At 52.3% G+C, this 27,918-nt stretch overlaps 2 protein-coding genes across 3 annotated transcripts in view; one reads left to right on the forward strand and one right to left on the reverse strand.

Annotated features, from left to right (window-relative positions):
* The window catches only part of OPHN1 (oligophrenin 1), a 65,871-nt gene extending 48,110 nt beyond the window's left edge, over positions 1-17,761 (reverse strand). The window contains exon 1 of the mRNA XM_054839742.1: positions 17,431-17,761. Within this exon, the coding sequence (XP_054695717.1) occupies positions 17,431-17,584 (154 nt within the window). The 5' untranslated portion in view covers positions 17,585-17,761. The remainder of the gene's footprint in view (positions 1-17,430) is intronic.
* A 910-nt stretch (positions 17,762-18,671) lies between these two features.
* Positions 18,672-26,092, forward strand: YIPF6 (Yip1 domain family member 6). 2 transcript variants are annotated; one of them, XM_054839744.1, is made up of 7 exons: positions 18,672-18,803; positions 19,762-19,890; positions 20,420-20,498; positions 20,895-20,937; positions 22,399-22,524; positions 22,629-22,786; positions 23,367-26,092. In XM_054839744.1, exons 1-7 carry the CDS (start codon positions 18,765-18,767, stop codon positions 23,483-23,485), a joined length of 693 nt encoding a protein of 230 aa, XP_054695719.1. In that variant the 5' UTR covers positions 18,672-18,764; the 3' UTR covers positions 23,486-26,092. The 2 variants fall into 2 exon arrangements, with proteins under 2 accessions (XP_054695719.1, XP_054695720.1); XM_054839745.1 differs by lacking the exon at positions 18,672-18,803 and adding an exon at positions 18,949-19,389.
* The last annotated feature ends 1,826 nt before the right edge of the window (positions 26,093-27,918 follow it).

The raw sequence follows: 27,918 nt of genomic DNA on the forward strand, positions 1-27,918 counted from the left end.
GTTACATTTTCCTTTCAAAATGTTGCCTGGCCTGAAAGTTTGTTTGCCAGTTTTCTAGCTGAAGGAAATCCAGGTGGACGTGCTATAAACCACATCTCACATGAGCTTAACAGTGGAAAAAAAAAAAAGCATACCCCTTAACCAATTTACCGCTGTTTGGTTTCACTTGGGACAAGGATTTTTTTCATTTTGGGGAGCCATCCTCATCCTCACCTTCAGCAAAGTCAGGTGTAGGAAGCCCCGGCTGCGAGCAGTGTCCACGTGCATTCATCCCCCTGCATTCACCCCGCTGCCCGGAGCTAACGGCAGCTGACGGCCGTGCCATCCCCGCTGTCCCACGCCGAGGTGACATCCCCGGGGTGGCCGGGGCAGCCGCCTGGCACCACGCACGGACCCCACCAGGGAAACACAAGTGTGGAAGATGCAGGGTTAGGAAAGGAGCGGACGAGCCGGAGGGAGAGCCAGTGCTGCGAACGCCTGGCGTGGCTCCTGAGGAGGTTTAATGGAAACCAGACTCCGACGGACCAGCGTGACTCGTCCTCGTACACGTACAGGGCCTTGGCCGAACACCGGCTTCTGACAAGTCCTATGTGTACAGGCAGGAAGGACAGCACTGGGCACTGCTACGGTACTACGGGCGTCGTTATCGTGATGGGGTGTTTATCGGGAAAGGAACGCTGGGGCGACGCTGGCAGCTGACCCTGCCGCAGCAGTGCCTGCTGGCACCGGCCACCGCGGGAAGAGAAGATGCTCGCGCCGGGGGGCTGTGTCCCTGCGGGGTCCAGCGGCCAGGGCAGCCCCCGGGCCTGACGCAGACCATCCCCACCGGAGACACGCGGTGGGAAGTCGTGCCTTCCCTCTGTGGCACCCGAAAGGTGGTGTGGTGACACCAGGGGACGGGGACGAGGACGAGGTGGGGGGGACAGGGAGAAGAGCCACGGCCACAGGAAAGCAGCTCGACAGCAGGAAGGAGCCACCGCGGTCAGCAGCTGGAGCTGGGCAGGAAGAGATCAGCTGCGTGGAAAAAGGGGGCTACGTCTCCACGCTGGGAGAGATAAGCCCGTATTCCCTCTCGTTTTAACAGGCACTCAGTTTTCCCCTAAACCAAATCCTGGCAGCAGGGAGAGGGTGCAGGCTGGAGAGGCGGCTGCAGGGTCTGCCCTGCTCACGCAGCACCAGGAACGCGTGCGGAGAGCCGGACCGCCGCCGAAGGAACATCGCCGTGCCTGCAAGCCAGGGCTGTCACTGCAAACAGCGTGCAGAGCCGCCCCACCGGACCCTGCCTGCTCTTGGTACAGCCCAGCCCGTTTCTCTGGAAACGCACCACAATGAATTCGATCAGGAATCCTCTAGGACTCTTCCTCCTTACAGTAAGGATGCCAACTCTCACAATTTGCGGTCACAATAATTTACTCTTCTAGTAAAAATAAAGTCCCATCTCTCCGCACAGAACAACCCCAGCCAAGCTGCGCCTGGCTGGAGGGAGGGAAGGAGTGCCAGTACAGCCGCGCTGGTCTTGGGAGGTACACAAAGAACCTTCTGGTTCTATTTATGTATGAATAAACACACCTCCAGAGACTGCAGCTATTCAAGGATGTGCCCCACAGCCTGCTCAGCAAAGACCTAGCGGGGATTCTCATTTCAACCTTTCACAGCAACTGAAGACTACGAACAAAAAAATTTTGCTATCTTTGCAAAACCCATGGACTTCTGCAAAAGCACGGATGACAACCAGGACCCCTAAAAAAGGCTGTGGTTCTGCTTTCCACCCCCCCGCCAACGCTCAGCATTTAAACCAGAAGGAAACCATCGCCACAGGACAGCCCCGCGGGGGGACGCAGCCCCACGCCGCACCACGTGCTGCCATGGGGACGAGCGGATGCAGCTGGAGAACGGGGCGGAGGTGCTGCTGGAGGGTCCGCGATGCTCGGGATGTCACAGACACACACCTTTAATTAGCTTTGCACTCCTCAGAGGAGGGTCGTGCTTATTTAAGTGTCTGTCTGTGCGATTGCAAAGGTCCTCCCTTGCCAGGAGAGGAAGACATCCCCAAGAACATGGGAACAGAAGTGCCAGTGACGACCCGCTGGTGACAGCTACAGGGACCACCGGGAAGGGAGGGCCGTGCTCGGGCTGCCTCATTTACCACAACACGACGCGGAGTGTAACGGAGACGCAGAGAGAAAGCAGTGTGATTTTTAGAAAGAAACACTTCACAAAACAGCAAAACCCTCCTGCTGTGTAGGAGAGCAGTCGCAGGGCATCGGCTCCGCATCTACCGGGACGCTCACGCAGGTCACTCATACCTGACATCCCCTCCTGACCCGATCACTTCACGCTCGTTAGCTGTGCGGCGGGCAGTCAGTAAAGCACCACCACCACCTCCACTTCTCCCTGGGAATTGGGGAGAACTGCCGCTCCTCCCGGAGCTCGGGGCCGAACGGGCAGTGGCTCCGGCAGGTCTTTGGCTTATCCTCAGTCCCGCACCGCTCCCTGCGCATCACACCACAAATTAAGGAGAAAACAAAACAAAAATTAAAAAAAAAAAAACCACACACCCCATCACCACAGCAACCATCGGCCAGTGACATTTCTCGAGTAAAGCAGTCCTTAATTTAACTTGACTCCAACCGGGGCTAAAACCAAAGAGGCACAAGCACGGACAGCTGAGCCAAGAGAGCTGCAGTGTCCCCGGGAAGGGACGGGACAACCCTGCCCGCGTGGGAAGCGACCGCCCGCAGCGCGGGGCTGCCCTGCACGGAGCAACGTACCGACAGCTTCGACAATCCATCCCCGCGACTACCTGTAACTGTCAAAATCTTCCTGGAAAGTTGGAAAAGGAAAACCCAAACCAATTTTGAGCTATGGCAATGCAAATAAACAGATCGAACGTAAGGACGAGCTCCGTTTTTGTATTTTGCTTTCCTCTTTTCCAGCTTGAAAACAGAAATATCAAAACCAGCACTTTTTTTCTTTCAAATAAGCAAACAAAGAAAAGACAATAGAAGTTCATTCTGTACTTAAATAAGAGCATTTTAAGCCAAGGACAAATTTGAGGGTTAAGATCTGAACTCTGGAAATCCATTCTTTTCAGGGAAATGTTGCAAGACCCTGATGCACAGCAGCTGAGGATGCAACTAAATTTCTTCCAAAGGCCTGGTCACTACGGAACATTTTCTACTTCCTCGTGGAGAGCTGAGCAACGGGACATGCAGAACATGAGAAATACCATTTTTCCTCCAGCATGCAAAAGAGAGGGCCACGATCCCTGAAGGGAAAAGAATGTGCCCATTGTTACCAACTCCCACTGAAGAATTTCCCAGGGAGCTGCATCAGGAAGGAGATGGAGTTCATCCACGCCGCCAGCCCGGAGATGAGGTTCTGGATGCGGTACCCGACCCACCGCTTCCAGGGGATTCTCTGTACTCGCAGCAAAGCTTTACGAGCCGACACACAAAGTGCTTGGCCAAGGGGTCGGGTTCTGCTCCAAGCTGCTGTATTTACGCAGCGTGTACTAACTGCATGAAGTCCCCAAACATTGTCCCACCAAAATACCTCAACCCTGAATCAATGAAGTTACCCCGACTGAGCCCAGATGTGCCATTAGCAACGTGAGTAATGAGCCCTGACTCACAGAACGCTCCTAAATACTCCACAGCTGCTCGAACACAAAAACAAGTTAGCTTTTTCAGATGAGGAAAAAAAATAATCTTCCGGTCAGCCTTCTAGGTAGTCCCAGATCTACACAAGTGTCTTGAGAGGACAACGGCACTCTTGTTACTCCACAGACGAGAGATGCTTACCACGAGGTAATTAAAAAATGGCCCGGTACAGCGCAGACAGTGCTCTGCATTAACCCCCGGGAAGCTGTTCACGAGGGTCCCTGAGGGCTGTCCGGATGCTGTGGGGATTCAGAAATACTGACACATTTTACAAAGGCCATTTTTCACACACTGACATGGCTTTTCCACTTGCCAGAAGTAAATGGCTAGCATGAAATTCTAAAAATAACTTGCTATAGTTAGCTGTACTTTACAAATCTCTTGCAAAGGAATTTACTGAACGTCTAATACTTCTGTTATCTATTTATCTTTTCTAATCAGTCCTTTATTGACCGAGTATTTTATAAACTGCCACTTCACTTCTGCAGTCGATCCAGCACAGACTCCAGGGAGAAGAGCAGGGCTGTGGTTCAAGTACAAATACATTTCTCAGTAACTCTCCCTACCCAGGGCCTTTTGCTTTGCGAGCTGGTCATCTGCCCTCTGTACCATAACCTAAACTTACACATCACCCTGCCACTTTTCCCTCACCTAGTTTCTGCTTCATGTCCTAAACCTAATTCTTCATTCTCATAAATTCTCCTCCTTGCCCAGGCAACCTTGTGGTAAGTGCACAAACTTGCTCGACAGGCTTATTTTCCTTATTTACTGTTCAATTAAAAAAAGAAAAAAAAAGACCAACACAGCAATTCTTTACATTTCTCATATATTCCTTATGCTTGTCTTATCTCCCTCACTGACTGACGGAAACCTGCTATACCATACCTGACACACTCGGGAAAAGCTGGCAAGCCTTATTATCACACCTAGCAAAGGTCAAGGAAGTTAAAACGCAGAGAGAGGCTGTTCTGCTGCCACGAGCAGAGGGGACTGCGGGTCTCCTCATCAACAGCTCAGAACTTAGGCAACGTATCACCTCAAAAACCCAACCAAACACAAAAAGCAAACAAGCAAGGTCGGAAGGACAGCAAGGTTCTGGGGTGTATTGGCCTGCTTTGGAGAAAAACAGGAGTGACGCAGGTTGTGGCTTCTGCAGACAAGGATGCACTCTGCCCCTGCCTCTGATTATCCAGTGTAAGTTTCCCTCCCTAGACCTTCCTAGTGATAGATACCGCTGACCAGGATGACAAGCACGCAGCAAAGCCACATTTTAACGCGAAGACGCGGAGCAGACCATTCCCCCAGTGCCACCCTCTGGTTTGTACTGGTTTCCCAGAGAGCGGCACTTGAGGCTGTATTTTTAATGTTTTCATAAAGGACAGCGTACAGACCCATTCGTATGATTTTGGTTCTGAAATACCAGGACAGCCACGATCCCCGTGCCAGCACGGTCCCCTCCCCAGCCCGGCCAGGCAGGGACAGCGGAGCACACCGACCCCCGTGCTCCCCGCCACGGATAGTGGCACGGCAAAGCCACCGCTGGCACCAGCGCTTCACGTAACGCTCCCCACAACGAGCGAGAGGTAAAACTACACGCTGAATGCCGGAACTCCTCGCAGGACAATTTTTCACCTCTGGCATTCTTCTGGCCTTTCAAGCGATCTCGCAGCCCTGCAAAGCTGGAGGAGTTCCTTCAGCGAAACTGGAAAAAGACACGAGGCAGACAGCCCAGAACACGTGGCTAACTGAAATGGAAGTTAAAAAAAGATTAGCAGCCTTAGAAATCAGCAAAAGTGTTGAAATGCACATTAAGAAATACAACTATAATTTGTCTCAATCACATATGCCATGACATCCATCCAGTATGTCAGAGGGGAAATGACCAAATTTTCTCCATTCATTTTAACTCAAGTTTAGGGACAAGGTGCTTTACGAAGAGCTCCCACCGCCCCAGAAGAGCGAAGGGGCTGGCAAACACCCCTCCACCAGCTGCAGTCAGCCCGTTTCATACGTCATTTCACCCCAAACCCTCACAACAGGAATTCTTTCATGCCCGATTCAGCTCCCGGCAAAGCCTGACCATGTAGTGAATTCCTATTTTTTGTATTTATTTGATGTAGAGGAAAACACGTTTCATGAGGACCACCTGACCACAGCACCCAAGGGTGCAGGGAGCGACGCCTGCGAGCACGGGGCTCAGCACAGCTCTAGGACACGGCTGACGCAGACCACGGTCGAGCTCTGCGCCTCACTGATACAACCGAGCGCCGCACTGCCCGTTTCCAATATAAAACTCAGTTTAATCACTCAGATGAGCACCGACAGGAATAACTATTCTTTGAGAAAACGCTCAAAGGGTCGCAGATGCAGAGAAGATTCACCAAGGAGGAAACTCTGCTGCAGCCCTTTGGTCCACCATGGGCCAAAACCCGACCGCGGGGGCTGGCTGCTGCTACACCCGGACGCACGTCAGCCCACCCGGAGCCCAAACCCAACCGTCACTACAACAGCGAGCTGCTCAGCACCGCCCTGGAGCGCACCAAACTCGAGCAAAGGAAGGAGAGGGGAATGCTGCCCAGCTCCGCGAGGCAGAGGATGACGGTGCTGGCGTTCCCGTGCTGGGGTGGTCAGCGGCTCCCAAACCCATTACGGGACGCCCGCCCCTGGCAGCAGAGCACGCCGAGGCTGCCGACGGGCACGGGGATGGCAGTGCCAGGTGAGCTGCGGCAGCCGGGCATCGCTGCGGGGACCGGGGCTGCGACTCAAGCAGGCGGCAGGAAGCAGGGTGAGGCTAGCAGGCGGCTCCGTCTGCTGCACCTATTTATATACCTGCTTATATCACCGTCCCATGGAGGCCAGCTGCATTTTCTAACAGCTTTCCCCAACCCTGGGGACAGGGCTTAGGGATGTTGACTAAAGGACAGACTCTCTGAAAAACAAAAAAGCCAAAAAGCGGAGCCATGGAAAGCAAATTCATTTCCTCCTCGGGAGGCGCGAGCTGTCGAGGAGGGGCTGTGCAGCCCAGCTCCCGGGGCCTCAGGAGAACCTCGTGCAAAGCGGCTGGTCAGTGAGGACAGGGCAGAGCTGCACAAATCCTTGTGGCGCTTCAGGCTGCCCGGAGCTCCCCGGCTCCAAGAGCAACCGAGCAAGTTTTTGGCACGGCTGCTTTGGCGTAAGCAGCAGGAGAGGGTGTGCTCCAAGACCCGCGGCTCCCTGCTGTACAAGCAGTACGAACACAGGGAAAACAAACACGAAAACAACAGACTCTTATCCGGGGCAGAGCATTAGCAATCCCCACAGAGATATCTTATGATCTGCAGAGCCATCAGATGCGTCTCACTGCAGCTCTCCAGCAGCCACCCTTCCCAGGCAGGAGCATGGCGAGTGAAAACCAACCACTTTTGCAGGCGGCTTCAGCGAGCGAGCAGAGCCAGCAGCTCGCTCCCCCGGCACGCGATGATTTCAGAGTTTCCTTCGACAAGGGTGCAGAGAGGGCCAGGCAGGAGGCCAGATGAGTCACACGCCGTGCAATGGGAAGACTCGCAAGCGGCTTACGAGCGATCCGAAGCGGTTCAGTGCGGGGAGGAACGCGCATCCCTCCTGCTCCAGGGCCAGGAGCCGCTGCCGGCAAGGACACGACACGGCCCGTCCCGCGCCAGCCGGCACCGCCTGGGAGCCCCCGGGCACCTTCAACCCGACCTGCGCTGGAACGGCCCGAACCCACCCGCCCTGCGGAGCACCATTAGGTGGGCTTCGCTGAGAGCTCCCCCCACTCTGGGCACCTCTGCGAGCCCCACATCCCTCAAGGACTCGGGGTCTGGTTCTCTGCCTCCACCACAGAGGGACCCCAATGCCCCAGTCCATCATTTGACGGCACAGGAACACGCCATGTCCCTTGTTCTCCTTTTTCACAGCTACGAGGTTTAGTACAATTAATAAAATTACTCTTGTTTTAAAAATATCTAGCCTCAGCACTTCATAATCAGTCTTGGCTGAAGGAACAGGATAAAAAACAGACTGCAAAGAGCAACCTGAATTCCAGGCTTTACTTATAAATATAAACTTTATCTTAGGCTATTCAGCTGCTCTTATCGTCATTTGAACAACTCGTGACTGCACATTCACCTTATGGAGGGTTTGGTGACAAAAAAGGACAGCGGCGACAAAGCTAGCTTTGAAGGTGCCCCAGAAAGGAAAAGCCAGCATGACCTGGGGTGAGGAGTCTGCAGGGCGAAACAAAAGCCTGTGTGGAAAAGTCCACCATCACCAAAACAAAAATGAGAAGTTTCCAAAAGCTTTTTTCTTCATATGTATCAGAAACTGAAATAGGTTTACACAGTTTGAAACGTTTGTTTAATGCTTACTAAGGAAAATAACTGCCGCCTGCTGAATTTCACTAGCAGTTTCAAAAGACCTTTCATGTCGGTGCGTTCAACATCTGTAAAATAGCACTGCTTGCTCGTGGGGAAGAAGTTTGTTCTTTTTTCCTGTAAACCCCACAGTCCTTCAAACTGCGCAGAAACGTCGTACGTCTCAGAGGCAGCATGAAGGGCAGAACGGATCCACAGCCAGGCAGCCAGAGATCGGTGCGAGAGCCACCTTCTCCAGGCAGGTACAACGTGGCACAGGGCCGAGGAGCAGCACAGCCGGGACGCTGCCGGGACGCTGCCGTGGGGAGGTGTCCGGCTGCGGAACGAGCGGGGCTGCCGGGGCCGCCCCACGACGCCGGGCTGGCACGCAGCAGGACAGAAGCCACCCGTGAAAAGCTTGTGGGAGAACATGGGGTGCCACATCTGTAGTTATCGGTGTGACACCAACAGAATTAATGTATAAAATATTCCAAAAATTTCTCAAGAAAAAAGCCAGAAAAGCCAAGTCTTCGCATGGTGAGTCAAGAGGAAACTCTCCGGTCAGCAGCAGCGCTGCTGCGAGCCCCTGGGCTGTCAGACACACTACAAAACATGGATAACACCCACATCCTCCCAGGGAAGGAGCCAGGAAAGGCAACAGAGGATGGATGAAAAGCTCTCTGCATGTCTCATGTAGCAAAAGAAAAAATATACTTAAATGCATGAAAATGACTTAGCCCCTTGCCCTGGCCCTTTGTGCCGACGTATGCAGGCGAGCTTTCAGGAAGTGTATCGGGGCGCTGACGGGGCTGGAAAAAACCATCACAAAATACCGCGCACTGGTTTGTTTTAAGCTGGACCAGCCCGTTCAGCAGCCCCGCGCTGGCAGGGAGGGGACTGGCGCGTGGTGCTGCTGCAGCAGGGGCTGGGGACGACCCCAGGAGATGCTCCTGCCCTCGGCTTCCTACCAGCAAACCAAGCCCTGGGCACCCTTCGTGCAGGCGACAAGGATGCGGACAGAGCAGCTGTGATCAGCAGAAGCCAGCAGTTCCCGGGGATGAGGCTGGGGTCCCCACCGGGCCAGCTGTGGGACACGCAGGGAGGGCAGCGAGGCCGCCTGGGTGCTCCCCGTGGAACCCGGCACCACGCAGCTCACGTGGGAGCCGCGGCTGCGCAGGCACCCAGCCCCGCGCGTCAGCCACACGGCAAAGCAAACATGACGGCACCAACACGCAGGGCGAGCAAATTGCTCTGGCCTGCAGCAAAATCTAACACAGACACATCGAGGAGTCCCGAAACAAGGGGTAAGATACGCCTCGCAACTGGAGTAGGCAGATACTGTGCGTGCTCCTCATCTTTCCTGCCTGTGTCTGAAGATACGGCTTTGTCGGCTGGGGGAAGGGTTGGCTTTTTGGAAGGGTTTTTTGTTCTTTTTTTTTTTTTTTGCTATTGTTTTTTTAGTTTCTGGTTAAAGCGCGTCTGTTTTAGATTTGCACCAACTTGGGGCCCTAGATTCTGTGCACAGTGCCTGCAGCCCAGGAAAACGAGCTGCTTCATCGTCTGCCGGCTGCAGAGAGACTCCCCTCTTCCTACCTGCTCCGAGGACGCCCGCAGAGTGCAGATGCTCACCACGGAGAGTGGTGCCAGTGGCACATGGGCTGAAGTCCACTGCGTTGATGTACAGGCGCAGAAACTTTTTTTGCAAGTCGAGTATTGCTTCGGACCTGCTGCAGGGCATGGGGAATTTGATCTCCTGCCCTGCTCAAAGGCCGATAGAGGAAAAAAAGGTGATGTGATTTTTTTCAGTGGAAGGAATCACATTTGGGGGATATCATTATGCACATCCTATTAGGTCAAGGACACCAGAGTACTTCCAGTATCACTTCTGTAAATGGTACTGTGTGTTACCGGTGCTGCAGAATACCGTGGTCTCTCCCGCATACAGATACACACCCACAGTTTATCTACTCAAGGCCTCCCAAGGACTCTGTGCGAACAGCTTCCAGGTGTTCCTGCTATCACCTTTGCATGAGATGGTGCAAACCACGGTTTGCAGCACTGTAGCACAGTGATACTCAGGAGCACACAGGTCTCCAAATCCTCAAGAAGACATTTTCATTCTATTACTGCACGCTTCTCTTTTGCAGAGGATCCTGGCTCCTGGCTAAATCAGCATGTCCTCCATGTCTGTAACTTACTGTCATTGGTTTAGGTCTAGGAGGTGTCTAGGTCCACACAACATCACCCTAAACAACTGAGACTTTTTAAACTGGATATAGGTTTGATGTCTTCAGACGAGTAGACCTGAGAAGCTGGGAGAAAATTCTAAAAGTTCTCAGCAGTAGCTGGAGTCTGTACTGGATGAAACCTCCAGCGAGGACGGAGGAGACCAGCAAGGAGAGGACAAGTACAAGGAGAATACATTACTGCTAGAGGGGAGTGATGTATTTTCCAGCAAGTCATTTTTCCCCTGCTGAAGTCCAGAAACAGCTTAACACTAACTGCTACGGTGTAATGTGCTCCAGGAGAAAGGTGTCGGTGCAGCAGAGCCGTGCCTCCTGCAGAGTCAGCCCAAGGCAGCTCCTCCCAGTGCCACCAGCATGGGGGCAAAAACAGGTCCACAGGGAAACAGAAGATGCCAGTGCTGCTGCCGTGGGAAAGCATCACGGAACAAGCAACAGGTCTATGTCTGTGTTTCTCCTCTGCGATGCTTTCCCAAATGCCCTTAGTTCGGAAGGCGAGTGAGGAGGCAGCGGGGCTGATACCCGGCCGAGCTCGGCCCCGCTCCAGGCCACAGTGTGTAGTCGCTTGCTCTGTCTGCAGCTCCGGGCTCAGGCTCCCCGTGGAGCTCTGCAGCCAAGCAAGACAACAGCCAAGAAGCCACTTTTATTTCTCCCCATTAGCGCACCCCTAAGCTGGTGTAACGACAAACATCATATCCAAACACAGGGACAGCAGACCAGCTAACGAGGCCACTGAGACCTTATTCATCTGATTACACCAATTCTTTGTTTCGAGAGCTGTGCCTGCAGGTACAGGGTCTGATCCTGCACCCGTGCAAGTCAAGGTACTGGCTGTTGCTGGGGTGCAGCATCAGGAGAGCACAAGGATACAACCGGAGGAGAAAGAAGAGGACACGCTGATTTTTGAGAAGTCAGACCCGCTCAGCAGCAGCTGCATCATGGACCCAGGCACATGAACAGCCTCTTCACGCTCGCCTAGCCAGTGGCATCAGAGAAACTGCTTATACGAGTCTTGCTTGGACCCCAGATTCCCCGGGGTGTACTGGGCAGTTTAACGAGCAGCTTTCCACAAGACAGAAGGCCTCTGTGTACCCACACGGACGATTTCTGTGCACATCTTCATTAACGTGCCATATGCTGGCTCACAACTAAGCTGTCTTTGTGGGACAGGATATTTCTAATGCAGGCGCCTCGATGCCAAGCCCAGCCGGGAGCGCAGAGCTAATGTTTGCCTGGAGAGCTGCAGCCTTTCCTGCGCCAGCAGAAGGGCACGCGTGGGACAGACTCGTTCCTCTTCCAGAGGAGCTTTAGGTTCGTTTGGACATAGGCAAAAGCCAATATCTGGCTCTAACAAACTCTAGTAACAGATTCAGGCCTTTGTCTCTACAGACTTTACATGAACCAGCACAGGGGGTTTCTGCAGGAACCGGCTGCTGTAATCTCTGTCGACTCTCTGCTTTCTATCCTCCAAAGCATTCAACCCTCGAGCACCACTCCTAACAGCAGCACAGAAACTGGTCGAGAACAGGTCTGCCATGCCGAGGACCGCGGAGCTCCGACCCGACAAGCGAGTTCCCACGCACAGCACCACGGTGCTGGACCTGCGGGGAAGAGGATGAGGGCAGGACCTTCCCTGGGCCCCCGTTCTAGAGGAAAAGCCCACCCAGTCCCTTGTGTTACAGACTGCCGTGTGCTTCGCAGGCATAGGCGCCTCGACACCCTCCTTTATGATGTTATCCTTCCAGGATAAAACACTCGTGCTGCCCGGGGAGGCCGGTTAACTGACATGCAAAGCCAGAAGCAATCTGCAAAGCTTCACGCAGTACAGAAATCAAGTTCAACACCACGTACGCAACATTTGCATGGGAACTCAAAGCTCTTCCAGCTTCAAAGGGCAGTTTACACCACAGCAGCACTCCTACATTAATAAAAACAGCCTCAACTTGACATTTCTCAAGCTCCGTTTGATATATAATTGCAAGAGAAGATCAAAGAGCAGGAGGAAATAGATGGGTTTGCATTACCACACACGTAGCAGAGCACGGCGAGCAGGAGAGATTCCAAAAACCCCACCGTATTGAGCCACAGAAAGAAAATGATGTAAAGAAGCCACTCTTACGATGACTGTGATGCTACACAGTCACCTACGTCCGACATCCTTGCTCATGGCCTCGCGCACGCAGCCTGCAGCGACTCTTGCCTGCGACGCCAGCGCTGGCTCCCACGGCACGGGGCTGCGCGACACAAACGAGCTGCTGCCGGGGATGGATCCCCGGTGCCCAGCCCGAGGGGACGGACGGACAGACGGACAGACGCCAGCCCGGCACGCTCCGAGCAAGGCAGCCCTTGCAGTTTCCGCGGGGGCCAGCGAGGAGTGCCAAGCTGGGCTTTCGGGGGCGAGTGAAGCAGTGCCGAGGAACCACGCCGCGGGCGGAGAAATGGGCAGCCACCCCAGCCCCGGGGAGGAAGGCTAACCCCCGGCCCCTCTTCCTCCTCGGCCACGGCAGGCTTCAGCACTGCCAGCACAACGTATGGGACCGGCACTGCCAGCCACTCTGCGTGCTCCTGGCACGAAAAAGAAGGGATGCAGCCAACTTTACAACAAAAATAACTCACATTTCTGTCTCAAAGTAAGTTATTTGCTACCATTGGCTTTCATGCCCAAGATTATTACCGATGAACAATATTTTTATCTGCTTTAGTCAGTTTAATTTCTCATTTGGCACAACCTTATACTTAAGTCATCTTACGGTGTCCCACGCATAGTCAACTGTCAGAGGTTTGTCAGTCTGCAAGAGAAAAACTCCACACTTAAAGCAGCAACTGTGTGACTATAATTGCACAAGGACCCCCACCAGGACGTGGGGAGCTGCACAGCACTCGGGAGGGCTGTCCCTGCGGTATTTCATCTATTTATTTCAGCTGGTAACACGTCAGAGTCGGGTGGAACCAGTTTCTCTGAATCCCTTGAAAGGCAAGAGGAGTTTAAGGCACCGAAGGGCACCCCTCATTCGGGTAACAGCCCCCCACTTCAGGCAAAGCCCTGAAGCCCTACCCGCTCTGCAGAAGGGGAAACCGAGGCACGCAGCAGACCAAGGGGAGCTGAAGTCCCCCTTAACGCCTCCCTCCTCCGCAGAGCAGGACAGCATGACTACCTCCACGAGCACGTGCCCTCCCGTCGCGTGGGCTGGGGCAGCGCTTTCTGCAGCCCCCAGACAAGCCTCCTCTGCCGCCCGTGCTTTGGGCGGCAGGAGCCTCGGCTGCCGCTGGAAGCCCTTCTTCAGCCCGCTCCCCACCCCGAGCTAACCGCCGGGAGCTGCTCCGGGCTCTGCCCCACCGCAAACCCAACGGCAGCAGGGCTTTCCAGGGACGGCTTCCACACTGGCCCCTGAACAACTGCGCTGGGCACGGTACTCCCTCCTGCTTCTCCCTCCAGAGGAGCAAGAGGTGGGGAAGCCCTGCTGCCTGGGAAAGCTCTTACCCTGCGGCTCTCTGGCCGTGGTTCCAGCCTCTCCCGGGAATGGGGAAGGGAAGGGATGGGAAGGGAAGTTCAGCTTTTCGTTAGAAATGTGAAGGGAAGCTGAAGTCAGCAGACTCCTGCAAAGGAGTGGCAGCTTGAAGCAGATGAATTTCTTCACCAAGGCCCATGTTCCCCCACCGTGGGACCCACCGCCCCAGCCTCCCCATCGGGGAGCTCGGGGGTGGCAGTTTCGGCTCAGCAGCAGCAATGCTCCGGAGCTGCATCAACAGACAGAAACCCTGACAGGGACATCTCCCACGGGAAGGGGGGACCTGCCTCTCCTCCTCTCCAGGATAGCCAGTGGGCACCCACGAGCAGGATCCCCACGAGCCCTCACCTGCCTCCTTGAGAAGGCGCCGGCACTTGCACCGCTCGTGCATGCCGCACATAGGAATCGCTTAAGGAGTGGGATTAAATGACACTTCAGCCAGATCAACAGGAATTCTCCTCCGAGGAAGGGCCCAGGTCACAGCGAGCCTCAAGACCATGGGGTATAAACACCAGTAAACAAGTCTGGAGTAAAGACGTGGCTGCCTTAAAACCGCTCCCCGCGGCACATCGCAGCCAGGTCACACTCGCAGTGATTCACCGCTCGCCATCGCTGACCATCACCAATGATGGGATGGAGCAGAAGGGCTTAAAACCAGGAAATGGAAGGGAGGACGTGCATTTGTAAAAGCAATCCATTTAATTAAAACAGTGCACCTACCAGCTAGACATATACCACTGGAAGCATTTAATATTACTCATGGTACTTGAATGACTTGTTTAAAAAATTTGCATGCAAGTTCACATATTAATTTGCTACAAATATGATTATAGTGAATTAATCTATGAGAAAAAGGGCTACAAAAACATCAGAAGACATCCCAAAAATCTCCAAATAGAAGTCACTGAAGTAGCACGTACTAGACGCTGGATGCCTAGCTTGTGCTGCTCAAATAATAAAGTGATACCAAGCGGGTTTTTTTCTTTTGTAGCTTCTAGAGCCTCTGCTAGAACACTCCTAATATTTTACTACCCAGCAGGTAGGCTGAAACAACCTCAACTGGCCGGACACTTTCAACGAGAACACTACCAGCAACCAAGAAAACAACACGCGTGCTCCTCATGTCACAGACAACTCAGAACCACCAGGCTTCATCCAGCACATGAACTGATGGTCCTGCAGAGCTCCACGTAAAGTCACGCTCACTTTTTCCCTGTTACTTGGCAAATGGAAAATAAAAGACAACTTTGGGCAGTCTCAGGTTTTTGAGACTAAGTGTGGACTGTGTTTACGGCAGATCACGTAAAGCCCAGCAGACCCTATCTCCCCGCAATGGGGAGCTGCATTTCTTTTCTTGGTGGTCTGCATGAGCGCTGCTGTGCTTGCATAATTCACGCGGATGCGTGTGTTTGTATCCAGACAGGCGGTGCTGCGCCCGAGCCTTTTGTTCAGCAGTTTCCATCACCACGTCATGCTGAAGAGCCCACCAGCTGGGGACAGCAGGTGTTTGTTTGACACATCTACGAGTCTGAGCAAAACAGGGGATTGATTTGCTTTAAATCTCACGTTGGAGTTTATTCGTTAATTAATCAGCAAACACACAGACAATATACACATCTGTGAAGTCACCAGAGGTCTGCACTCAGTGCAGTGAGTCAATACCTTGGAACGGTTTGGCCAAAGGTTTAACCAAGAGGGTGCCTCACCCATTAAAAGGATAAGGCGGAGGACAGAGACCAGATCCAATTGGAACAATCATTGTAATTAACCCTTGACGAAGGGATCTCACTCTCTCTCTCACCTTTGCTTCCCAGCCACTGAGGGACAGATCCATCCCCAGCGCTGCCAAGGGGCGGAAGCGAATTGTCAGCCGTCACCGCCACCGACCGGGCAGCGGGACTGACCGACCAACCATCAGCCCGCCGTGCTCAGCCAGCAGACGCACGCAGCCCCCAATTCCTATCCACAGTCCCACGTGGACAGGATCCAGAGAGGAAAGCCTACAAGTTTTTTAAAGTTACCTGTTCAGTAAAGGGGAGGGGGTGACTCCCCAGAGCTGACAGAGGCCCAGGCAGGTCCCAGCCCCAGCAGCCCCCCAGCAGCCCCCTCTGCCAAGCCACCCCCTGCCTCCTGGTTCAGCTGCACTCTTCAAAAAGAAAACAGCACAAAAACACCCCACAGCATTTCAGGCAGAAATTTGGGGGTTCCTCAGTCCTGGGGGGTTATCTGTGCTGCTTGGGTGTACTCAGTTTCCTTCCTCCTTCGCCAGTCTCACTGGGATGCGTCTGCTGAGCCAGCAGAATCCCTCACATCCCTACTCCGAGTGCAGCATTAGGGTTTACAAACATTAAAAAGGGAAACGGTTTTGACCAAAGTGATGAAAAAAAGCAGAGTATTTACATTAACAAGCAGGCTCGTTAAAATCTCGTTGGTTTTCTTTTTGTTGTTGTTTTTTTGTTTTTGGTTTTTTTTTTCCCCTGGACTGAGCAGAGATGTGGGGGTTTTTTGTAGTACATTTTAGTGTCTTACAGCCCTGTAACGTCTGCTGTTTCAGTCATACTAGCTTTTGTCTTCACTGTTTTCCAGATGGGCAAGCACAGGCTATTCCAGTCATGGCCTTGATAACGAGGAAGCTCTGAATTATTCTTAACAAAAGGGCAGCAGCTAAACCTATTAATACCAACTAAAAACCAACCAGCTGGCAAGAAAAACAGCATATAATCAGAGTCTGCCCCGCTGATTTTTTTATTTGTCTTCACTTGGGCTGATGCAAGCGCAGCACATAGCTGCTGTGCTGTCATGCCCTTTTGGCCGTATTTTCATGCACATTTATAAAAGCGGAGAAGATGTGAGAGATAACACCGGGAAAGTATATCTACAGCTCTCGGAGGCAAAAAAAATTCCAAGCAGACAGACAGGTCAGCGAAGCGTTAAGCGCGCAGGACTGCGTGGTTACAGATGAGACAACCGGGTCCAGGTACCTCTGATGGTCTCAGTACTCCTGAACAAGTGACTCAAAGTCAACACTGGAGCCTACATTTAATTGTAAAGAATTCTCGTCATTGTTTAAAAAAAAAAAAAAATAAATAAAGCACCCAGGACAAAAGCAGGACCGGAGAGCCCTGTCTCTCTGCAGCGGCCCCCGGGAAGCAGGGCTGGGCGAGGAGGTGACCCGTGCTGCCGCGGCCACGCTCCACCCGGTCTCTGGTCAAGCAACATAACCGAGCCTCTTCCCCAAAGCCGGGATGATTCTCCTTAAATGCAGGCGGTGCCTGGGGGAGCCCGGCGGGGCCAGCGCAGCTCGGTACCCGCACAGGGCCGGCTCCGGCAGCTGGCTGCCCGCGGCCTGCCAGCCCTCCCCGCCGCCAAGGCGGCTGCCAAGGGCCGGGGTACGAGGCTCTGCGGGGAGCCGGGCCGGGCTGCGCCCCCGGGACGCGTCTGCAGCGCGATGCTCGGGGAGAAAGCCCGCCCAGCCCGGGGCAGAGAGCCGCTGCCTGCTGCATCCCCGGCCCGGCCCGGCGGCACCAAACGGCGCCGGTGAAGGGCGGGACGCGGCCCCCGGCACCTCCCCGCCCCTCCCCGCTCCCCCGGGGCTGGAGGCCGCCGGGCCCCCGGCCCGGCCGCCCCCCCCCGCCGCCCCCGGCCCGCCGCCGCTTCGCCCGCTCACCCCGTATGGCGGCGATGAGCGCGTTGCCGTCCTTGATCACCTCCTTGATGAACTTGTTGGTCCGCTCCAGCTCCTGCTCGTAGCACTTCAGCCGCTCCCGAAAGTCGGGGCTGTCCAGGTAGCAGTCGCTGAACTCCAACGGCGGGTGCCCCATGGCTCCGCGGCGGCCGCTCCTCCCGCCGCCGGCACCGCCGCGCTGCGGGGCGGGTGAGCGCGGTTACGGCGCCCTCTCCCCGCCCCGGGCGCCCCGCGCCGCGGCCATGCCCCCGCCCCGGCGGGCACCGCCCCCGGCCCGGCCCGGCCCTGCCCTGACCCGGGAGGCTCGGGCGGGCGGGGCCTACACCGCCGCCGCCACCGCCCCCAACGCCGCCGGGACCGCCGGGCTCGCACGGCTGCGGGGGCTGCGGGCTGGGCCGGGCCGGGCGCTCGGCTGAGGCGACCCCCGCCCCACCCGACCCCCCGCTTCCGGCCGCCGTGCCGCTGCCGGGACTTGTAGTTCGGGCGGGGCCGGTCCCGGGCAGCCCGCTCGGTGCGGGCGGGGAGGAGCGGTGCTGGCTGCCGGGCGGGTGCAGGCACGGCCCTGCCCGCGGTGCGGCTGCCCCTGCCCCCGCCACGGCCGCGACCGGCTGTGAAGTGACGGCGGCGGTGCGGGCAGAGGCGGCAGCGCGTGCTGCCGGGCGGTCTCTTCAGGCAGCGGCCGCGGCCCAACGCTCCCGGCGCGGATCCGGGTCCGGGTGCGGGCTGCGGCCGTTCCGCGTTCGCCATTGTTCTCTCTCCGCCGCTCATCGCTGCTCGGGGCTCCCTTCCCCCGTTACCGTGAGCCCCGGGCTTTCTGTGCCGGCTCTCTCTCCGGTGTCCGCTTTATTAACACTAACGAACGTTTCTCGGTTTCTCCCCGGCAGGCTGGAAGGGATCGGCCTGCCTCTGCCGGGGGGAACCGCCGGGCGTCGCCCTGGAACGGCCCCGGAGGCCATTCAAAGGCGGGTTTCGCTTCACTTTCGGTACCGGGTTTCAGTCTTTGTGCCCGTTCACCGTCCCGAGTTACGGTCCCATCGCGGCAGCGGCCCCTGCTCTGCCTGCCTCCTGTCCCGCCGGGCCCCCCCGCCGCGCGCGGGGCTGCGGCCGGTGTTACCGGTGTCACGGCCTCGAGCCAGACCGGCCGCGCGCGGCGAGAGCGCCCCCTGCCGGCGGGGCGGGGGCGGGGGGTGCGGGCGCGGAGGAGGCGGCGGGCCGCCCCGCGTTGCCATGGACGCCCTGGCGGCGCGTGACGCGCCGGCTGTCGCCGCGCGCGGTGATGACGTAAGCACGGCCTCCACGTCGCCTGGGCAGCCAAGATGGCGGCGGCGGAGGGGAGTGGTGCGGCGGGGCCGTTGGTGAGTGGGGCGGCGGGAGCGGGTGGGCGGTTCCGGTCCCTTCTGGCGGGCCGCGGAGGGTCGCAGGCGGGGCGGTGGCGGCGCTCGGTTGCGGGGTTGGGGCTGCGGCAGCGGGGGGCGGCGGCCCGCCCGGCCCGCCCGGCCCGCCCGGCCCTCGCCTGTGCCGGGCAGGAGAGGGCCCAGCGGCGCCGCGGGAGCTCCGGGTGCCCCGGGCTCGGGGGGGCGCGGTTCTGCGCTGCGGCCGGGCTGGCGGGGCCGGGGGCGCTCGGCCCACCCTTCCCGAAGCAGGGGCAGGCCGCTGCTCGGGTGCGGGGGGAGCAGGCGGGAGCGGGGGCTGGAGGCCGCGGCTGGCACGGGGGGCAGGGACAGGGACGGGAGCCGTCGGCCTCCTGCCGCCCCCTCCCTGCTGCTTGCCGCCTGCCCCGGAGTTTGCTGTAGAATTGGTCGGGCTGTTGTTCTCTGCTTCCATCTCCGGGACCTGGAGTGCTTCAACCTTCCGCTTTGGTGGAGGAAACCAGTTTTGTTGTCGTTCGGCCTCGACAGCCTTGACTTCGTGCTCGGGCTGTAGATGTCTGTACAGCGTCTCGTGAGTTGTTTCCCATGGAGTCTGTGAAAGACAGCGTACTCGGGTGCGCTGCTGTGGCTGTACGGCTATCGGGCATTGCGTTGCTTAAAAACCACAAACAAGCTTTTTACATCCTTTGGTTATTGCTGTTTAAATAGAGGACAGAGCAGGTTACAGAAATGCTTCGCTTATACGTATCTACTCGTCTCCAGACTGTGAGCTGTTTAAATCAAGCAGACAGGGTCTGAGCTCTGTTGTCGGCCATGTTATTGAATTGTAGTGTCTTTGAATTCTGAGCAGTTGTTTTCATCCTAAAACCAGGTGGAAAACATCTGAAGTGAGCATGAGCTGGTTTGTATTTCTTTCTTTGTAAAACTTTTAAAAACCGTTTAGTTTGCAGGTCTCGCGGATGTGTCGATATCAGAAGATATTCCAGTGGAGGGGGAGATTACTGTTCCTGTCGGATCTCGCTCTCCTGATGAAGACTACTCCACGCTGGATGAGCCTGTTAGGGATACTATTGTGAGTCTGTGCCTCCGTCTGCAGTAAAACACGTGTTTTGCTGATATCTGTGGCCAACTGTTATGCAAAAACCGGGGTTTTTCTTGCATAGCTCTACTTTACTTGTACTTCATTGTAAGTTTGGGGATTTTTTTTAAACTAGCCATGTAAAATGAATTCTTGTGGGTCAAAAAATATCTGAATTACAGCCCCAAAGTTTCTCTGTGATGTCAAAATCTTTGCAAAGGCCTCAGATGCAGCTTGGGAGAAAACTCTCCTGGCTAATAGGATTTTTCATTAATTTTCTTTTTGTAGAGGAGCAAACAAATTATTGTGCTTAACTGAGCGTTATTAAAGGATATAATATTGTGGTTGTTAAGGAATGTAGACAAAGTAGGCATTGTTTGTTACAGAGGATGCTACAGAAATTTTTGGGTTGGATCCTGTCTTGATTCACCATCAATACTCCTTTACTTCTGCCTTGCTGCTTTTAGCTGTGAACTGTAATTTTTATGAAGGGATAAATTAAAGTATTGCTTCTTTGTTTCAGATGAGGGATCTGAAAGCCGTTGGGAAGAAATTTGTTCATGTCATGTATCCGAAAAAGAGTAGTGCGCTTCTCAGAGACTGTACGTATAAGAAGATTTTCAAACTCTTGAAAGGGTGTTTTGCCAACAGACTGTGCCTACACGGGAGAGGAAGAGTTCAGCGGAACAGGGATTAGAAGTGCCTGTTTTGTGTTCTTGTTGTAGAATGCTGAATAGCAAACGTGAGAAATCAGAGCATTACCAAAGCTCTTTAAAAGTGGAACATGTGGCAGAATACGTAGAATACGTAGCTTTAACAGTTGGCAGGCTTTGAGTAGATTGTGTTATAGAACGTGGCATAGAAGATGCTAAATAACAAAAGTATGAGGAAGTATAATATGCAAAATGATACATCGGAGTTGGAAAAGGTGCTTTATTGCTCTCGGGAAAATGAGCAGCATTCTATATTTATGATTTTATTTTTTCCTTTACCTACAGGGGATCTTTGGGGCCCTTTGGTGCTTTGTGTCTCGCTTGCACTGTAAGTACTTGTAGTGGGTAGATTTGGGGTTTTATGGTCTTTTATGTTGGAGAAATGAGGAATTAAACATTTCTGATTACATGTGTTGAGATCGAGTTCATCTGGTCCTTCTCTGGCGTTCTGCAAACACTGCCTGTTTAGATTTTCATATGAAATGTATTTCTTACACTTCAAGGCCATTGATCTCCATTCTTTAAACTTAAGATTTAAGGGTGAACTTTTCCTAGTCCCCTGTCTTAAGAATGATTTTACCGAAAGGTATCCCGATTCATGTTGTCCTTTATTCTAATGCGTTTGGCTGACTTTGACTTTAGCCTGCAGGGCTTTGACTCTTGTGCCCGCTACATATCCTGGAGAAGCGATGGAAAAAGAGAGGCTGTTGTAGGAGATCTTAGATGGGAGATGATGGTGGCTCCCAGGAGTTTCTGGTGCTCCACTGGAGCATATGTGGTAGGATGGAAATGTTGGTCAGATCTACCAACTAACTGAGGCACACCTGTGTTCTCAGTGTACGGAAACTATGCAGTAAAATAATTGGATCGTTTAGGTTGGAAAAGCCCTTTGAGATCACCAAGTCCAACCGTTACGCCAGCACTGCCAAGCCCAGCGCTAAACCACGTCCCCAAGCACCACATCTCCACGTCTTTTAAATCCCTCCAGGGATGGGGACTCCACCACCTCCCTGGGCAGCCTGTTCCAGTGCTTGACAACCCTTTCGGTGAAGAAGTTTTTCCTAATCTCCATCTAAACCTCCCCTGGCACAACTTGAGGCCGTTTCCTCTTGTCCTATCGCTTGTTACTTGGGAGAAGAGACCGACCCCCACCTGGCTACGCCCTCCTTTCGGGGAGTTGTAGAGAGCGCTCAGGTCTCCCCTCAGCCTCCTGTTCTCCAGGCTGAACAACCCCAGTTCCCTCAGCCACTCCTCAACAGACTTGTGCTCCAGACCCTGCACCACTTGGTTGCCCTTCTCTGGACACGCTCCAGCACCTTTACGTTGTAAAGCTTTAGCAGAAGTACACACTGTAATTTTAATATTGAAATCAATGCATGCTCAACTTTCCAGGCTTTGTGTTGTTTATGTCCTCTAGTTATTACAAGCTTTCCTTCAGGCTTTCATGTTTTATCATGCACCACACTGCCTGCTTTGAGAGGTTACCAAACTTTTGGTACTTTAATTTTCATCTTTTAGCCTGTTGTTTATGGTTTTATTCTCCTCTGTGTGCTTACACTGTTCTCAAAACAATTAAACAAATGGACTTAAATGCCCTCAACTGAGCTACAACCATTTTTCTTTCCTTTGCAAAATTGAGGATACTACTAAAAATAACAGATGAAAAATAATTGGCCTGCAGCCTAACTGGGGATCAATGTTTCAGGCTCCTGCTCTGTCATCTACTCCAAGTGTAGAAAACCCTAGTCATCAATTGCTAATGACTCCTTTTACTTGTTGCCCACAACAGGATGCTTCAGGGTGGATCAGCAGATAGCAAAGACGATGGAGGGCCCCAGTTTGCTGAGGTCTTTGTCATCATCTGGTTTGGCGCGGTTGTCATCACACTAAACTCAAAGCTTCTTGGAGGAACTATGTGAGTGCTGGTTCATTTAGTAGCAGTTAAAATGCTCCCGTGCGTGGAATTTCTGCAGTGCTTTGGTTTGACTACTTTTTCCCGTTTCTGTCTCTTCTTTCCAGATCTTTCTTTCAGAGCCTGTGCGTTCTGGGTTACTGTGTCCTGCCCCTGACAGTGGCCATGCTGGTGTGCAGGCTGGTACTGCTGGCAGGTTCTGGGACCATCAGCTTCATCATACGTCTAATTGTAGTAGTAGCTATGTTTGGTTGGTCAACGTTAGGTGAGTACCTCCTTGCATCGTAACGCTGTTGTGTGTGCCACGTAGCGCGATGCTTGAGGAGGTAGATCTGCATGTGTTCGTTGGGTAACGCCCGCGGGGGTTGTAGGTCAAGGTGTTTCCTAGGCTGCTGAAGTATTGTAGAAATAGCTCTTCCCGGCCTTGTGTTGGCAGAGATTCAGCCTCTGCTCCCGTTGATTTTCACGGTCATGTGCAAATCACCTTTGGCAAAGGACAATAACTTAGTATTAAACCCTATGTGAGAGTACTGGGTTCTCTGTGATCTGTTGTATAAATACTATTAGAAAATGCTAATTTCATACAGATGCATTTCATTATTTCTCCTGTTTTTAATCTGGAAGTCTGACTTGTTACAGAATGTTAATCAGCATTTATCTTTCTATATGATAAAGACAGTTTTAATTGGTGATTGTAGACCATTGGTGTTGAGTGATGGATTACTCTGTTTTCCCTTCCAACAAAATTGTAATGCAGATCTAATTCAGGGTTGTTAACATCTGCAGTGGATCTTAGACTTGTAGTTTCATGCTGCTCACGTTTCAATATTTTTCTTTTTCACCAGCATCCACAGCTTTCCTGGCAGACAGTCAGCCTCCAAACCGCAAAGCTCTTGTTGTGTACCCCATCTTCCTCTTCTACTTCGTTATCAGCTGGATGATTCTCACCTTTACACCTCAGTGATCTCCGATCAGACAAGACTGTGTAATACGGACTGAAGTTTTTTCATGAACACTGCAGTTAATCATTGGCTTTATCTCTTTCTAATTTATATATATAGATATTGTAAAAAGGCAGGTTATGGGATAAAGCCAGAGAACTGCAAAAATTGGTCATTTGTGTGTCCCTCTTTTTGAAAGATACAGGGGTCCAGCTGCTGAGGGGTTTTTTTTATTTAGCCCTACTCTTTAGTTGTGCTAAATAAAAAACGCCTGCTGTGACAAGGATTATTGTACCTGGGGAACAGAGCAGGAGATCCTGGAGTTTCAGGACGTCGGGTAGATGAAGATGAAGTTATAGGATCGCACGACTTGGCCGAGTTCTTGCTTGTGCTTGGATTCTTCCTGAAGATGAATATGCCTTATGAAATAATAGAACTTCATCACTGTTATGTGTTGGGTAGGGAAGAAATGTGTTTGACTCCTTTTTCATTCACTTAGAGTGGTGAAATGTATATAAAGTGCATCACAGGACTGTGAGCTTTCACTTCAATCAGATTTCAGCAGAAAAGAAGTTGGGTCCGTTTTGCAGTTAATTGGAGCTGGGCAGGAGGAAACTGCCTTTGCTCATGTTCATTATTTATGTTTCATCCCTTCATATGTCTAGAAAGCAGTGTTTCAGCCAAATGCCTTCAGCACCATAGTTACACTGACTAATCCGCGTATCGCTCAAGAGGGAGCGTGCTTACACTGGATAACTACAAATCTTTTCATGTGACCGCAGGTTAGAGAGTTACAAGTCCTGGAGAAACAGTCAGGGCTGGTTTGCAACAGGGACTTGGTTGTGTGTCTGCATATTGAGACTGGAAAATTGTCTGGGGAGTACCAAGTAAAGTATATAGATATGTTTTAAAAAAAAAAAAAAAAAAAGGCTGTGTGAAGTAAGTTGAGGTTTTGCTACGGTAAGATATTTGGGTGCTAATGTACCACACCAGGACTTAAACCTGAAAGTTCTAAAATGAGTTGAAGGAAGGAAACTAACTGATGATGCAGGTGGTGGCTGCTGTGAAGTAGGATATGCATTCCGGTTCAACTGCTCTGATGTGACTTTTCATCTGGTTGTTTACATGGGCAGCGTTTCAACATAAACGCGTACGAGTGTGCGTATTGTTTCTTTGTGCTTACAGTGAGATGCGGGAAACTTTTCTATAGGTTTTTTGTTTGGTTTGGGGTTTTTTGCTTAATACTTTTTATAAAAGGGGAGGAGGCTTTCTTCTCCAGTTCCCTGTAGGTGCATTTCTGTACCTTGCCTGGAGACCCACGTGCGGGTATACGAGTGTGTCACTGATATTTCAGCGTGGGGATTGAGACCTGGAGAGTTACTCTTTGAAAACTGTATGGAAATTATTTCTGGCGTCCATTATTTTCAGTAAGCCATCCAAGGGGAGAGCTTTGAAACATCTGGGGGTGAAAAAGCTGCTGTTAAAAATGTCACTTTTTCTGAAAATGAGCATCGTATTTCCTTTTTCCTCTAGCAATGCACATTGACCTGAAACGGATGTATGTGGCTCCTGCTGAGGTGTAAATATACCTAATTTATATTTATATATAAAAGTGCAGTTTCTGCTATAAACACTATAAGTATTTGGTAGTTGGGATGGAAATTCCTAAATGTGCAGGGTGAAGGTACATTTTTGCATTTCTGGGAGTGTGGAGAAGAGGGAAGGAAAAATCAGTTGCTCTCGGCAGGGAGCCAGCTTTGCAGCAGAACCGCCGTTACCAGTGGGCGCGTGAAGGGGACGGCCGTTCTCGCTGCTTTGGCCGTGGCTCTGCGAAGGCGGCGTGAGGGGAACTGTAGCGTTTCATAGACATGGATATAAAATAGAAATAGGGAATTTTTAAACTTCTGTTAAATTATTACTGGCATAGAATGTGATTTTTTCAGTACACAGTTTTCTGTCCGTTTAAATGTTAGTTTAGCTTTATGAAGCTGAAAAGAAATATTCAAGGGAAGTTGCTAGTAAAGTGCTAGTAATGGCTACAGTGGGATTTGTTGAGCCAATCTTTCTTTCCTGCTGCAGTACGGGAATTTGACTGTACTTTTAGAGAAATCCTGGGAATTCTGTCTCTAGTGTCTTGTGACTAAAGCTGATAATATATCTGAAAGATAATTGGAGTAACATTTAATTGATGCAGTATCTTTTTGAAAAGAAGGAAAATAATTTTTAAGAGGAATTAAAATCCCAGCTTTTTCCTTGCTTGTTTTTGACTTAGATACAAGTCTCATGATGCTTTGTTCTGTAACCTTGCTCTTGGCTTATACAAGAGAAAATAAAATTATTTTTATATTAACTAGATTTACTTTTCAACCGGTCACCGAAGTTTTTAGTCGAGAGGTGTTTTTAATCGGAAAGAATAGGCAGAAACGTGCTGGTTGTGAAGGTGCGATTGATTGTTTTTTGACTCGTGGCAATCCTTTAGTATGGAAGCCATCATCTAAAGCTGTAAATTCTTTACGTGGATTTCTATCGCTAAAGATGTAACTTGCCCTAAGGTTTTAGCTGGCAGGATACAGGTAGGAAACTAGATTTTCTGAGTTTTCATGCCTTCAGTTGAATAAAGTTACATATCCTGTGTGTGGTAGTTTTTTTAATCGTCGTTTCCTCTAGCAGAGAGTAGAGGACGTTCATGTCCTTGCCCAGCAGCTCTAGTTGCTGTGGCGCCTTGCTTCTCTCAGCTGTCTGTTGGGTGAGATGTGCTTGATGCCGACACACTGTGTGCTTTTAAGCGTATCTGCTCAACAATAATTTCCCCACTGCAATGTGATAATCGGTTCTGGAAGAGCTTCACTGAGAGTGGCTTGGCCTTTCAACCTGAAAGTGATAATCTATTGAAAAAACTTGGCCCTTTTGATAAGTAGAATACAATTGCTGAGAAGGGCAGAGCAAGTGATGAGCACCAGAGGAAACGAGGTTGATTGATTAAAGATTAACTTTCTCCTATGACTTCAGAAAATTAAGAAGCCAAAACTGGAATTTGTTCCTCAGCCAAACGCTGACGTTCTGTAGAGCCACTGCGTTTATGGAATCGGCTCGCCCCTCGGCAAACGGGTGGCTCCCAAAGGGAGCTAGGTACGGGCACATGGCAGCACGATTGAAAAAATTCAGGTTTAGGCAAGTGAAATGCCTTGAGCTTATTTGATATTCGCAGAGTGCCTGGAATTCCTGTTGCTGATAGTCCTTTCCAATGACGGTGTTACATGGGAGCGCCTGTCCCTTCAGTTCCTTCTTCCTGTTCAGCCAGTTACTGAACACGTTCCTCCAGAAACGCACGCAGGTGAGCGATCCTTATAACTGCGGCATAGATTTTTAATTTGTTAGGGAAATGTATGAGATAACTTGATTGTCACGCTTTCCAAGGGGAAGAGGTCTCTTCCTTCTTGTTGGAAGCCGGCTGAGGGAAGGGTAGCAAGGAGAAAAGCGGGTGTCTTGCCTTTGATGAAGCGTTTTAACTTTTCTGTAGGGAAAGTGAATGACTTCCTGATGCATAAACCAGGCTTGCTTTCCTACTAAGTTTTTTTTTTTTTAATACTGTTTATCAAATGAAGTTGTTGTATGTGTTTGAATCTGAATTTAATTTTGATCTATTTAATGCCAGTGGAAAAAATGTATTTGTTTTAACTTTAAAATTTATAAATTAAACCACGCTGAAAGACCTGTGGGCAATCTTATGTGTGGATGAGAACCGCTGTGCGCGCCCGGTTAGCGGTGCAGAGCAGCACGTCCCCCCCAGAGCTCCCGGGGCCGCCTGGGTGGGAGGGAGGCAGGGAGGCAGCACCTTCGGCCGGCGGCAGCTTGGAGCATGTTCAAAGGCGGAGGGGGGAAACCAGCTGGGCTCTCCGCTGCTGTGCCTGCGGAATGCTGCTGGGCATTTCATTCGTGTGCCTGGGCACCGGGGAGTCGGCAGAGGTTGGTGAGGTATAAATCCTTTTCCCTCTGCTAGAAGAGCATCACCACTATTACGGGTGCACGTAGGTATTGATGTTCTTATGTTCTGGCCAGTCGTGCCAGTGTTTTCCCGGAGCTTGCTCGTCCTTCGACCTTGCTGGTGCTCCTGTCTGGTCCCAGACTGCTAAGGGACCGGAGAGCTGTGCTGCCTTACCCTTCAGTCGGCGTTGGAGCAGGCAGCCCCTCTCGTTGCCTGCAGCCCAGGGGAGGGAGGGAGGGAAGGAGTCTGGGGAAGCCCCAGACTGACACGAGTCTGCCCTGGCGGTGCTGACCGGGGCTGGGTGCGCCCGATGGAGGTACGGGGGGACGAAAGGTGCGGGTAAAGAGGGAGCAGAAACTTGGCAGGAAGGTGGCCAAATATGTGAAGGGCAATTAAAAACCAGCGCTGACCGGTACTGGAATTTGAGGCAATCACCTGAGGTATGTCCGAGCTCTTGCAGCACCCAGGGGT

Source organism: Grus americana, chromosome 12 (assembly GCF_028858705.1).
Source record: "Grus americana isolate bGruAme1 chromosome 12, bGruAme1.mat, whole genome shotgun sequence".
Lineage (NCBI taxonomy): Eukaryota > Metazoa > Chordata > Aves > Gruiformes > Gruidae > Grus > Grus americana.

What these genes read in the sequence shown, in the direction of transcription:
- YIPF6 (XM_054839744.1), top strand. Translation starts at nt 18,765, where the DNA reads ATGGCGGCGGCGGAGGGGAGTGGTGCGGCGGGGCCGTTG. An exon ending in GTGGTGCGGCGGGGCCGTTG is followed by an intron (nt 18,804 to 19,761) that starts GTGAGTGGGGCG and finishes AAAACCGTTTAG; the next exon opens with TTTGCAGGTCTCGCGGATGT. An exon ending in AAGCTTCTTGGAGGAACTAT is followed by an intron (nt 22,525 to 22,628) that starts GTGAGTGCTGGT and finishes TCTTCTTTCCAG; the next exon opens with ATCTTTCTTTCAGAGCCTGT.